The sequence below is a fragment of the Dromaius novaehollandiae genome, chromosome 15 (genome assembly GCF_036370855.1).
Source record: "Dromaius novaehollandiae isolate bDroNov1 chromosome 15, bDroNov1.hap1, whole genome shotgun sequence".
In the NCBI taxonomy this organism is placed as follows: domain Eukaryota; kingdom Metazoa; phylum Chordata; class Aves; order Casuariiformes; family Dromaiidae; genus Dromaius; species Dromaius novaehollandiae.
Genome location: NC_088112.1, coordinates 13,830,547 through 13,844,564, shown reverse-complemented (window position 1 = coordinate 13,844,564; position 14,018 = coordinate 13,830,547). Strand labels below are relative to the sequence as shown.

Below are 14,018 nucleotides of genomic sequence, written 5' to 3'. Positions count from 1 at the left end.
TGTTATTTATTTTGTATATAATTAGTCTTTGGAGCAGGATTATCCTTCTGCGCTTGTGCAATGCCTAGCATGGTCTGATCTTGTCCGTAGCTAGCTTGTTGATTTGCTGATAAAACAAATTTAGGAGCTAACAGGCAAAGCTCCAATATCCTCGTTTTCCAGTGAGGATAAGAAAGCTGGACTTACTATTTACTTAAGAAGGGGGGGGGGAGGGAAAAAAAAAGAGTGAACAGTAACATGATAAAACAGAGAAATATACAGCTTGAAGACTTGCAAGAGATTGGAACCAACACTTCAATTTTCTGCACATGCAGAAGTCAGCTTCCTGAAGTCAAATTCAAATCTAGTGTGGATTTGAGTCATGTATCTATTTTTTCTAGTAACTTAGCGTTTAAAACGCTTCAGTGTCTTATCAAGGTTTTAATTGCATATGTGTTCCTGTGGGAAGAAAACAGTTTCTCAGTGTTCATGGGTTGTTGGCTTTTTTGGGTGTGTTTTCTTTCTTTTTTTTTTCTCTTTTTTTTTTTTTTTTTTTTCTCGGAGGGGGGATGAGGTGGTTGGAACTCTGTTCTAAATACAGCTGTTAAGAAAGTCTCCATCTTTAGGATTGTTTGTCTCTGATCTTTTTTTCTGGTGTTTCAAATCTGTGTTTGCGAGGTTGTATTATGTTGTTGCAAGTATGAGACAGAAATTTTCCTTGTGCACAGCCTTTGGTCATTAGTCACATTCCTTCTCCTGACCTTGTGCACATCAAAGGCATAAGGTTCTTCCCTTTGAACATGGAAAAAATGGCAGAATGTTGCAAGGTGCCACTGCACTTAAAATAGACTTGTATGCTGCTCTTCTCAATAAATGTTAGAGTGAGTGGATTGGAATGCAGTTCTGCATGTTGAGCGATTTTCATATTATAATTGCAATGCAAGAAAGCAGGTTTTTTGTTTTTTAAGAGCTAGCTGTTCTTTGCCCATGCTTCTGAAACAGCAGAAAAAAAAGCATTGGCTCATAGTGTGTTTGTACAACTGGCTACTACTTCACTACAGATGAAGATGATAAATATGCTTATTCCAGAGGAGGATATTGCCATGTTTCTTGAATATTCTCTTGTTTGTATTTCCTTTATCATAACTCTGTGTGGCTGTTAATTTGTAGTGATGCCGTCATCCGGGTGGTTGTGAGCTTACTACTGTTTTAGGCTGGAATTGATGCTGTTCTGCTATCACTGGCAGAACTTAGTGGATATTGGGATGCTAAACGCCGGGGTGTTCCTGAGTACAGCACGTTAGGGAAGACAGCCCCAACAGGTAGACCAAGGCAGCTTTTTTTGTGGGGGTGTATTTCAGACTGTGGCTAATGGTGTAATTTAAGAGCAGGTCCAGAAGCTTGGCTGCCTATTTGCTGCAGAATACACCACAAATTCGTCGTGGTTATGAGTCCATGTTATGGGCATGACTCTTTTCAGACATGGTGGAGTTGTGTGCCAGGAGCTGCATGGGGTTGGTCCCAGGCCAAGGGAGTCCCCTGAGAGCAGAAGCAGTTCCTTGATCAGTCTGTGCTCAAAGCTGAAAGTGGAAGCTTGGCTCTACATCGCTGCCAGTCACTACTATTGCTTGTCAATCAGCCTTGGTAGATACTGCAGCAGGTCCCCTGAAAGTATGTAACATCCCTCATGCTTGTCATGAAAGACTAAGTAGGCAGCTTTTTTTTTAACGTTTTGTTTAAGTACAAATTTTCTCATGCATTTGTTAGCCATTGTAGATTTTCTGTCTTTGTGGGAAGTAGAAAATGAGGAAATAGTAGCTGTGAATGATTTCCTTTTGACCTTTTGTATTAAGTCCAGCTATATGAAGTTCTGGCTTCCTGAAAATCACTGTGTTATAGCTCAGTATTAGCAATGCAAAAGGAGTTTGAGCTTCAAAGTCTTCTGAAATAACTTCGTAACCGTAAGCTTCAAGAGACACGGTTGATTAGGAACAGCTGAAAGTTTGATACATGTTCGTTTTGAGATACTTAAATACAAAACATCTGTGGTATTTAGTGTTTCCTTTAAACTGTTTGGCAAAGCAAATTTATTGTGCTGGAGTGATGTGGCTCATTTCAGTGTCTTAGTATGTGCAGTACTTAGGGTTGGCAGTAGCTGCAGAGAAAACAGCACTGCTGGCGGTTAAGCTAGGCAAAAGGTCCGAGTGGGTTGTGGTGAACTGGAGGCATGCTTCCTTTCTCCTACTGTCACTGTGTGACAATGCTGCAGTCAGCAACTCGGAGCCTGTTGTCCTCAGGAAGGGGCATTCAACTGTTCAGACAGTTTGCTGCACAGTTGGGCACTTTGTCTACTTTGTGTGAGACCTCTCTTTGGTCAAAGTGTGTAGTTTGAACCTTTTTTTTTTCTCTCTCCTTTTGGGGTGGCTATTGCTGTGTGAATTACTCTTAGCTTCATTGTGGTTATGCTGTTGAATATCCTTTCTCTTCCATATGTGCTGTGAACTAATAACAAATTTTTCTGTCTTGCCCAGGTGGTGGAGGTCTATGGTCTCCTGGCTTTGGGAATGTCTCTGTGGAACCAGCTTGTGGTCCCAGTTCTCTTCATGGTGTTTTGGCTTGTCTTATTTGCTCTTCAGATCTACTCCTATTTCAGTACACGGGACCAGCCTGCCTCAAGAGAGAGACTCCTCTTCCTTTTCTTGACAAGGTAATTAACGGGAGCCTGTAAATAGTTATTTTTCTGTTTTGGCTATGTTCTGGAATGAATGTATTTCCTCTTTTATAGACTAGGTGTATAGGTCAGCTTTGTTGCATTTTGATGCCTAGCAAATATTTGTCCTTACTGGAGTGACCATGTATGTAAGCCCAGTCAAGCTTGTCTTTCAGAGACGTGGGTCCCAGCTGAGAGCAGATAGTGTGAGTAGAACTGTGGGAGAGTTTCCAAAGACAGCAAAATAATAATTTGATGAGGAAATTGTTGTAGGAATTAGAGCGTTAGTTCAGGGGTCTGTTTTAAATATACAAATTGTTTAGAAGTCTGAGATATCCCAGATGAAGTTACTTAGTTCTGTCCAACATGAATCTTGTTCAGGATCGTGTTGTCTTGTGAGCCTTTGCTTCTTAGTTCTGATGTGGGACACATTCTTGAATTTATCCAAGCAGCTGAAGTAACCAACTCCTGAAGTGACTTTTGAGTCCAGTGGATAATTTGACAGAGATCTCAAATTTCTAAAAGCTTTGTAAAAATCAGTTGTAGGGTAAAGGAGAAAGGCCTGAATTACTGCTCTTATTAAGAGAAAAGGCAGCATTTGAGGGATTTTTCTGGCTGGACTGTGCATGCCTAATTTAGAACCAGCTGCAGCTTGTGCTGACTCTTGTCTAACTAGAAATGTCTAGCTGGGAGTAGTGCCTAAACAAGCAGGTAACATGGGATGTATTCATAAGAGACCAGACATCATTAGTTTGACTGTTTGTGGAATAACTTGTTTGAGGAGCTTGCTCATCACTAGTCTTCTGATCAGACTTTCCATTGCTTAGTTTCTGCATGTCGGTGTGTCTGATAGTGTTAAGCTCTCAGAATTTGTTGTCATTAAGGCAAAATACAAGGGAACTTTTTGTTTGAGATACTGCAGTCACCTACATTATCGTACTGTATTGTGTGAGAGCACTGTTACTTGTTTTTCAACTAAACTTGCAATGTTTGAAGTTTTTCCTCCTGTTCCCCTTGACTGCAATTTTAATTTGCTACAATACAGAATACTGTATTTAGCAGTTACTAGAATTGAGGCAAGCTATCATTTTCCTAATAAATCAGTTAAGTTGTTCCTACACCAAAATTGTTAAACTTCCCCTGTTCGTGGCAAAACAAGGAAGCTCTTTCTGCAGACCTCATTGACTTGTTCCATGAGTGAATGAGTACAAATTAATCTCTGTTTAGTTCTTCTGCAATTGCAACAATACAGACACAACTATGAAAATGTTCTCAGTGTTTGCTCTGTCATAATAAAAATAACCAATGTTTGGTCATCTTAGAAACGCAAATTCAGGTAGTACTACTGACAGCCTCTTACCCCTTAGGAGGGAGCTGAAATATCTCATGCAGAGTGACTAATAAATATTCCCGGTTCAACCAGAATATTCTGCTCTAATGCCATCCGTTTAATGAAATGGAAGAGAAGATATGCTTCCATTAAAACCAGTAAATTAAGTGGTGCCTGAAAAGACAACCATACATAATATGACAAACAGGACACTTCCTAACACTCTTCCAGTCCCGCATCCAACTTTCATTGACAGACTCCCTAAGCTGGATGTAGTTAATACGTATTCAGTAACTCTAAAAAGACTTCTCCATCAACTTGCCTGTTCTGTCCTTGAGCTTATGTATACTTGGATTATGTGAAAGATCCCAAGGCAAGGAGTTCCACAACTCAGCTAGATCTGTGTAATGAAGAATCCATTTTGCTTGTTTTGAATCTTTGTAGTTTCATTTAATGCCCCTTAATTCTTGCATTAAAAAGAGAGAAACAATTGTTATCTTTTTGTTTTCTTTTTCTTTTTCTTCCCCCAAGTCATGAATGGTGTAGGCCTGTTTTTCCCAGACTGGAGAGTTCCTCCTTGCATGTTTACTGTATAAAAACTGCTCTGTACCTTTCACTGTCCTTGTTCCTCTCAAGATCTTTTGCATGAATATACAGCTACTGTGATTTTTCAGGAGCTTCGAAGATTTCAGCTCTTCAGGACAACTTATAAACTCATGTTTGAGACATTAGCTTAACACTGAGAACTCTCCCGGCTCTTCTTTGAGCTCTTAAGCTCTTCCAGGACCCTCACAGGGAAAATCATCTACAGACAGCTTTGTTTGAAAGGGTGCTAAAACCTATTACTCTCTGACAAAAAAGGGTTGGACATCAGGCAGAAACGCCAGGATTCTTGATTTCTAATAACTTATTTTGAAACATAACTAGAGTTATTCAAATATCTTATTTAAATATTGTGTGTCTCACTGCCTGGACTGGCAGGAAGATTTGAAAGCTTTTCAGCCCTGCTCAGCTTGGCAAATAGGCAGAATTTGAGGTTTACTAAACACTAAAATCCCGGTGAACAAGTTAAGATTGTTTTGCATGAGTGCGGGTGTCAATGTATGACCCTCTGATTGTGTCTGGGGATTTCAAGGTGTGTAAACCCTGGCTACCACCTAGCTCTTAACTTAGCGTTGGGGCGTGCTGTGCACCTTGTTCTGGCAATGTTGTGTTTCAGAAGCCCCAGTACAGTCGGAGGCTTACATTGCTCCAAATAATGCAGTGCCAGGGTCAGCAGACGAGCAGCCCCAAGGTAAGGGAAGTGGAGGAACTCATCTATTTTCAGCATCACATCTGGTGTCTTGCGCTTTGGGACTTTACTGCTGTAGCAGAGGAAAGCAAAAAGCCTGCTGAGGGAAAATGTTCTTCACTGTCTTGTTTTAGTGCTTCTTACTCAGGTATTTGAAAGATGGAGTATGTTTTGTGTTGTCTATGTAAAGCATGTACTAGCTTTTTGAACTTGATGTGAGTGCTACCCAAAAGCCCTGTCTTCTGACTTGAGTTATCAGTTTAAAGTTTGTTTGCATTATTGTGGATCTGAGTGGAAACAGCCTTAGTGAATCCAGCTGCTGTAACTGTACTTCTGGTAGCTGGGCAAGATTTCAGCAAGTAACTGGGTGCATTGTGTCTGTTGCTTAAAACTGACTGTTGGTTATTGCAATCCTACACGAGTAGGACAGTGCCACCATGTGGCAAGAACGGTGGAGCAAGAAGCAAATGAACAGTGGAAGACCACGCTGCATTCCCCTAGCTCCAGCCCCAAGGCGTCACTAGTTAGGGAGTTGAGATTAGGTTGCATCTCAGAAAGAAGCAGCGAAATCTCTCATAATTTTTATAGGATTCCATGGCGTTGTATGACTTTTAATGTTTTAATTAAAACCAGTTCAGTTTTGCTTTAAAACCAGCTTGCACTCTTAACAGGACATGGGGGGAGCTCATCACACTGTTTTTAGTTAATGAATCTTTTCTTTTTGTCTTTTTTGTCCCCTCTCTTCCTAGTATTGCAGAATGCTGTAGCACTCCATACTCCCTGCTGGGCTTGGTCTTCACAGTCTCTTTTGTTGCTTTGGGAGTTCTGACTCTCTGCAAGTTTTACTTGCAGGGGTACCGAGCATTCATGAATGACCCTGCTATGAACAGGTAAGTTCATCTTTGCGTCTAGGTTCTAAAAGAAACAGACAAAAAGGGCTTTATATAGCAGCAGTATGGGCTGAACCGCAACTTGTTTTAACTTATGAGCTCTTGGATGCCTTGACAGGCTTTCTATATGCTAGTCTGAGTATACATTGGAAGGCCTTGAGGTGAAAATACAGCTTGCCAGAGATTTCTTGGGAGCTGGTTCATTTCTATAACAAATTCAGTGCTGCTGTTTGGGATTTATAATTGCATAGCTTGAGCATCTCAGTACCTTCATTTGTATGAGTCACTGGAGAATTTTCATATGCTTGAAAATTATAAACACCTGTACAGTTACATCTCCATTTCCCCATTCACCCTCTAGTCCTCTGTGAAATGTTGCTAACCTTTGAGGTTTGAAACACAGCATTGTATGGATTGCTTAGAAATTACTATGGGAAATAACCAATATATACAAACTACTTGTTTTCCTTACGCTTGTCTCAACTGTCCAATATAAAATTGGGATCCTAGTTATGGTACTTTGTTGCTCAGTTATTCCAGCCTTTATCTCTGTGGAAAGTTCAGACTGTAGGCAAAAGAATGCTTCACGTTTGGGGCTCTGAGATGAGGAAGTGAGATTGAGAATGATTTCCTTGGCAATGCCAATTGATATAGTCTACATAAAAGCATCTTTCGGGGAAGCATGCAGTTCCAGGCAGTCTGTACTGCTACTGCCTCAAGGTGGTTGTGTTAAAATGCAGTCCTCAAATGTATTAAATGCAGTCTGAGTTTCCAGGCCAAAGAGAAGCAAGGTTGGCAGCCTAATTTAGAGGTATAGGGCATTTTCCCCTGCATTTGTTATAAGTCACAGAGGATAAACTGAAAAATGGATTAATTTCTAATCTGCCTAAACTGGGGAGTGGTGAGATGAAAGGATGGTGTTTCCCCAGGGCCAGAGGACAGACAGGAGGGTGCCGTTGGGAAGGATAACGGGGAGAGGATCTGGTTTGTGATGCTCTGGGAATGGGGTTGACTTCGAGCACAAGTCTAGACCTAATAGGGCTACTTCAGGCTAGTGTAGACATAGCCCTGGGGCTATGTGTCTCCTCAGAGACACAACCTAGGTCCACGATGGGACTTTATGCTGGAGGGACTCTGTCATGTGGTTGGTGTCTGCTGGGCTGGATGTAGCCCATGTGCTGCTAGTTAAGAGGAGTGCTCTGAAATCTGGTAGTTCCTAACCCCCAATGTTGCAGCATTTTGGAAAATATTCCCATGTAGTTAAATCCTTAAAAGGGATGTCAGTAAAAAAACAAAACAGTGACAATTGTAGCATTGTGGTAGTTATGGGCAGCATTTCCTAGCATTTCTATGTGTATTTTTGAACCAGTGTTGACATGCAGTGATATGATTGTTCTCTTGCCTGTGTTGATCTGCAGGGGAATGACTGAAGGGGTCACACTCCTGATCCTCGCTGTGCAGACAGGTTTGATTGAGCTCCAAGTCGTGCATCGGGCATTCCTGCTCAGTATTATTCTCTTCATTGTGGTGGCATCCATACTTCAGTCCATGCTGGAAATTGCTGATCCCATTGTTTTGGCATTGGGAGCTTCAAGAGACAAGTAAGAGATTGGCTTCCTAAACTGAAGGCTATTTAATGCTATTTTAGGAGGAGAGAAACTGATAACTGGCCTGATTTGGATTTTTAGTAGCCTGTAAAGTTAACTCTTGTTTTTTCCTTTCTGTATACAGATTTTTTTTTTTTTGGTCTGAATTCTCTAGTTTTTCCCTTGCTGTCCTGCTCCCTCATGTGCATGCAGTGATGCATTTCAGCATGACTTGTGCTGGCAAAGGAGGATGGCTTGGGTGACGTGCTCCCACTCGGGAGTGTGTCAGTCTGGCCTCTGCAAGACGGTTCTGTTTTGCAGCTGCTGACTGCCTGCTCTGAGTGTTATGCTGCTCAGTGGTTACCTTCCCTAGCAAGAGTGAACTGCAGTCTCTCTGAAGTAAATCTAGGACTTGAGTCCCTGTGCTCTCCCCATCCATACTACATTGTGTTGCTTTGCAGAATGGTTTTGCTTCACCTCCTCTCCAGTTGGGTAGGTTTCCCTCTACTGCAGTGGCCTTAGACAGCTATTGAAGATGGGAAGTTTCTAGCAGTGACCTTGTATTAGTCATTGCAGAAACTGTTTTTGTTTTTTTGTCTTTTTTTTTTTGTAAGGCAGTGATCCCAGAATGGTACAGTTTATTGGCAGAAAGTAGGAAGCCTTGCATTAGTGTACCAGATGTTTTGATCATGTGAGATTTTTTTGTGGTTGTTGTCTTCAATCTGTGTTTTGAAGAGCTTTATTGGTATCTGGTGTTCTTGTATTAATCTGTTTGTGTTTGCATCTTCTCTGTTAATTGGTTGTGCCTTTTTCCTTTCTGTAACCTAAAAGTGAGGAAATAAAAGAGAAGATTTGTTTATATTAGAGCGTATGTTTAGCTTAGAGGCTACCTGTAGCCAGTGGGGTGTGCCTGCAGCAATGTTGACTTTAAATATACTAACAAAGGGGAAAGGAGTAGAGGTAGGATATGAGCATCTGCCCAGCTCAAACGAGCAGTTTGTGGTGACAGCAAGTTTTAACTCTTCCATCAAATTTCCGAGGCAGCTGACACCATCTGGGATCATGATAAATTCCACTGCAGCTTTCCCTTTTTCCTCACTCCATATATACACTGAATTGCAAATCTCACAATAGCGTTCTGATATATCTTCAGACTGTATTAGCCAATTTCTGCTGTCCCTCTGCCTTGCTGCCCACCTCTGCTCTTACTGTCAGTTTCTTTGTACTTCATTTGCAGAGCTAAATGAGGTTAAAATACAACCTGAGGAACATGTAGAGGTAGTATAGTATATTATTGAAGACCCTCTAAAAGCCTGTGCAAATGGGTGAGTGTAAAAAAGATTGATGGTCTGTTTAGGCTGGGGAGGAGATTAGGAAGTGAATGAGAGAGAGGAGCAGAATAAGGACCGGCAGAGATGAATGTTCAAGTTGTGCTATGTTTCTTTTCTCATGATACAAGAGAAGGGGCACAGTTTGAAAGACAGCAGGCTTAAACCTGGTGATAAAAGGGAATACTTTTGCCCAGTGCATATTGGCAAAAACTCACAGAACAGTTCTGAGTATGTAATCTGGGAGACATCTGTTTAAATAGGAAAGTGTGTAACAATCAAATGCATATTTAATTCTCAAGTTTAATGGGCTTTCATCTGAAACATACACTATCTTAGGTACTTAACTTGCCTAATCACTGACTTGACCCATTATGACGATTACTGTAGCTGAATTTTTGCCTATAATATTTGTGTTGAAAATGGCAAAGATCAGAAGAGAGGGAACTTTTCAGAGCGCTGTAGGGATGCATACTGCAAATTAGACTGTGCCCAGGTAGAATAGAAACTCTTTTCTATAAGTTAAAGCCTTGAGCAAAGATCTAATATGCCTAGTTCTGGCAGTCTGCCTTGATAAATTGCAGCCTGTTCTTACTCTGACACTCAAATCTGACTTAAAAAGTAAAAACCTACTGTGTTATTCGCAGGAGTCTGTGGAAGCACTTCCGAGCAGTCAGCCTCTGTTTGTTCTTACTGGTGTTCCCCGCATACATGGCCTATATGATTTGTCAGTTTTTCCACATGGATTTCTGGCTGTTGATCATTATCTCCAGCAGTATTCTGACCTCTCTTCAGGTAAGAACATTACCCCTGTAGCAACTGTTATCCCGTTACTCTAGGGAGAAAATATATGGTCCTAAAAGAACAGTGGAGGATCGAAGGGCAGAAACACAAGATAGGATATAAAATCTCTTTATCTGTATGTGTGACAAAGGAGCTCCTAAGGAGGTGCGAGAGCATAGGTAAATGGAGGTTTATTTCAAACTATAAAGTTGGGGGGCCTTTCGAGGGCGTAATTAATTAATTTTTCCACAGTAATTGTTTTTTTTTCCCCTCCCCTCCCCCTCCCCAAACTGCTCATTTATGTGTTGTTACTTAGCTGTGGTTCTCTGAAAGTAATGTGATATTCAAAACACAGTGATGTAAACACAGGAAAGGTTACTTTTTTATTTTTGTAAAGTATTCAGTATTGCTTGCTCTTATTTATTAATTTATAAAAGTAGTACTTGGGAAGTACTTGGGAACAAGCTCAAATGCTTTGCAAAAAAGAGTGATTTTTTTTTTTTTTTATTTGACCGGAAGGTCAGCAACAATTTTGCTGCCTTGAGGGCTCACCTGCTCACTGTGCGATTGGTGAACGTTGTCTGTGCGGGGCTTTATGGACAATACTGAGTAACTTGAGCTCCAGTTCGAATGCTGAGCTGATGGTGTTGTGCTCTGTTACAGGTGCTTGGGACACTCTTCATTTATGTTTTGTTTATGGTGGAGGAGTTCAGAAAAGAACCAGTAGAAAATATGGACGATGTGATTTATTATGTAAATGGCACTTACCGGCTGCTGGAATTCCTTGTCGCTCTCTGTGTGGTGGCATACGGTGTCTCGGAAACTATCTTTGGCGAATGGACTGTGATGGGTTCTGTGATCATCTTCATTCACTCCTATTATAATGTGTGGTTGCGTGCCCAGCTGGGGTGGAAAAGTTTCCTTCTCCGCAGAGATGCTGTGAATAAGATCAAATCACTGCCCACTGCCACAAAAGAGCAGCTGGAGCAACACAATGATATCTGTGCCATCTGCTACCAGGTAAGAATAGAACTATCAAAGAACTGACTTGAATTTACATAGCTCTCAAGTTCAGTCTGCAACTGCTAAAATAAGTTACTTCAGTCATGCTTAATAAGTAGTATTATGCTTAAGTTTAATTATCCAGCTTTCTTCTTTATGTAACTTGACTTCGGGGGCTGGCATTGAGAGAGTGGTTTTATGAATGAAAAGATCACTTGGGTATATTTAAACTTTCACTATTTTTTCCTCCGGTTATACAGCCCTTGAGTTTCTTTGAAACCCTTAATGTGTTTGGGTTGAGCTGGTCTCAGTAGTAATAGCAAGCGTGCCCTTCCTTCATTAGTGGAAGATTCTGTGACTGAAAGACAATGAGTGCTCAGTAGCTGATCTGTCATTCTGCCTTAGAAGCAGCTCAGTCTCTACAGACACTGTCACTTCCACTTTCTGTACAATGTCAGTTTTTTGTAACAGAAACCTAATTATCAAAAGGTTAAGTGTCTCATGTAAGCCAGCAGAAGTAAGGGCATTAGAAATTAATGCTAAAAGTAATATTTTTATCACACCTCCAGCTCTGAAGTCTCTTTCTCTTGGATAGAAATCATAGTAGTTATGAAAGAACCACCCTGAGACTAATAGTGTGCAGTAATTGGATTGACTCCAAACTTGATACCAATTCTTGGAAAAATACTCTTCCCAGATGGCTGCATTGAATGGCGGTGTTTAATACGCCAAACTTGTAACATGTGGGTCTGAGCTTTCTGAGTTAGGGTGTCATTCCAGTTCTGCTTTGCTATTGTCACATGTTGTATCTGTAAGTGTGCTGGTTGTGACTTGCACAACTGTTTCTTACCCCAACTAATTCTGTGGTCTTATCCTACCAGAGCTTTTATTTGAAAGTAGTAATAATACTTTGTAAACAAAGCTTTTGCCTAAATTCTAATCTCTAGTATAAACAACCAGACTTGGCATGTACTTGCATTGTATGTGTGTTTGGATGTGGAGGCTTGTGTGTATGAAGGAAGAAACATTCTACTTGCCTGTGACCTGCTTTTGTTTCCTTTGTGGCTATTAGTCCCATTAGATGAGGCAGGACACATGGGGCAGTCTGGGATGAGAGGGGAATGAGATGGTAAAAATATGATCTTTCTTTTTTGTGTCTTTCAGGACATGAAATCTGCTGTAATCACACCATGTAGCCATTTTTTCCATGCAGGTTGTCTTAAGAAATGGCTGTATGTGCAAGAAACCTGCCCTCTGTGCCACTGCCAACTTAAGAACCCTTCACAGTTACCAGGACTGGGGTCAGAACCAGTTCAGCAGCCAAATCCTGGTGCAGAGCAAAATACCAGTCCTGGAGATGCAGCTGAGCTCCCAGGCGTTGAACATGACAATGGGCCAAATATAAAAGACAGCCCTAGCAAGAGTGACAGACAAGTTGCTGATGGACAGGACAGCCAGGAGGCATCTGCTGAGACTGAGGGGTCTCCGAGTATGGACTGCGACACAAGCCCATGTGAAGCCAGCCAGGGAGCAGCTTTTGCTGCAGAACTAATCGCAACCCCAGAGGGGTGCTCCACTCAAGACCCGAGGGTTTGTGTCCAGCTCTGAAGTGATAAAGGATGACACAGGAACAAACACATTTCAGAGATCCAAGTTTGACTCAGAAGAAATCCTCTCCTTCCACAGCTGTGAAGGAAGTTTATAGCTATTAATGCTGGTCAAAATGTAATATCCCATGCTGATTTTTGTGGGCTGCTTGATAGTGGTAACTCCAGTGAGATACAGTATAAATGACTCCAGAAGCTCTCTGAACTGTGGGCATAGGAAGGATGTCTGAAATAAACTGAAGCGAAAGAGTGTTTTCAAGACGTAGGTAAGGGATAAGAAGAACAGGAGGTCTGTGAGAGGTTGTAGACAGATGGAGAGAACACTAGCTTTTGTTTGGGGCAGGAAGAGGGTGTCAAATACAGCTATGTCCCAGGGTACCAGAGAGGTGTTAAATGCAGTAGCCTGCTAGTCTTTGACTGAGGTGCAGCTATGGTTACTGATAAAACTTTTTATGGCATGGAAGCGAAAGTCAAAGATGCAAGAACAGTGATTGTACTGGAAGATGGAAGCACTCTTAATACGTCATGTGTATGCTTTGGGTGTTCTTGGTGGGGCAATTGCATTTGAATTCATGTAATCTATAGTGACTCTTGACTTTTATGATGGAGTCGTCAATATTTTGATGTATATGAAACTTTTGTTAATATATTGGGCACAGTCTGGGCTGTTTGAAGTAAACTAAAGCTCTGATGAACACTTTGGCCTCTGCTACCATGTGCAGGAGGAAAGTGGGATGAGTTTTAGGGCACAGATAGAGGCCTTGCAGTACTGTCCTGTGTAACGTTTAATTCTTGCAGCTGAATTAAAACAGTATTAAACTTTGGCGATATTTGCACTTTGGGAATGAGTACATTATTGTGTATGATCAGACTCCGCAAATGCCACTTTTAAAGCTGTTAATAGGTTTGCACCTTTTTTCTTTGACAAGGACATGTCCATACTTAAATTTTTACATTCATCATGGCTTTGAGTAGAACTAGGGACTGGGGTGGGGAAATAGGTGGGAGTAGGGGGGCAGGCAATTTTTTTATGTGAATTTTGATATGAAGAGAAATTAGTCACTTATTTATACAATAGGCTTGACTCAAGTGTTTTTCAAAGTCGGTATTCCTAATGTGAAATGTGATACTATTTTATTTTTAGTAGTAAATTTGGATGTAGACAGACAGACATAGCTGAATGTCTTAATAAATTACATTTGAAGATTTTTACATCTGGTTATGTGATTCTTGTACTAAAGTTACCTGAATTAAGTATGTGTTGAGAGGCCTTTCTGCAATAGTAGCTGTCTTTCCCCCTTGGAGATCAGTAAACTGACGCCTCTCCCTTGTTTCTGTTCTGATGCTGCATTGTGGTGGTACCCTCTGGCCAGGGATGAGTATAGTCCTTAAGGCCAGTTCTTGCCACCAGCTCTTGGACTGCAAAGACCAGTGGCAGAACACCAAGGTGTGTTTGCTCCCAGAGGCCATGCACGCTGCCTGGTGCTGCTGAGCCCCAAACCAAACCTAGGC

General features: G+C 41.3%; 1 protein-coding gene across 3 annotated transcripts in view; it reads left to right on the top strand.

The window, feature by feature from the left end:
* The window catches only part of RNF145 (ring finger protein 145), a 45,298-nt gene extending 31,580 nt beyond the window's left edge, over window positions 1-13,718 (top strand). For all 3 annotated transcript variants that reach the window (XM_064520936.1, XM_026118627.2, XM_026118628.2), the window contains exons 6-11: window positions 2,511-2,686; window positions 6,060-6,200; window positions 7,619-7,801; window positions 9,762-9,909; window positions 10,561-10,917; window positions 12,064-13,718. In XM_064520936.1, the coding sequence (XP_064377006.1) occupies window positions 2,511-2,686; window positions 6,060-6,200; window positions 7,619-7,801; window positions 9,762-9,909; window positions 10,561-10,917; window positions 12,064-12,507 (1,449 nt within the window). In that variant the 3' untranslated portion in view covers window positions 12,508-13,718. The remainder of the gene's footprint in view (window positions 1-2,510; window positions 2,687-6,059; window positions 6,201-7,618; window positions 7,802-9,761; window positions 9,910-10,560; window positions 10,918-12,063) is intronic.
* Window positions 13,719-14,018: the final 300 nt, after the last annotated feature.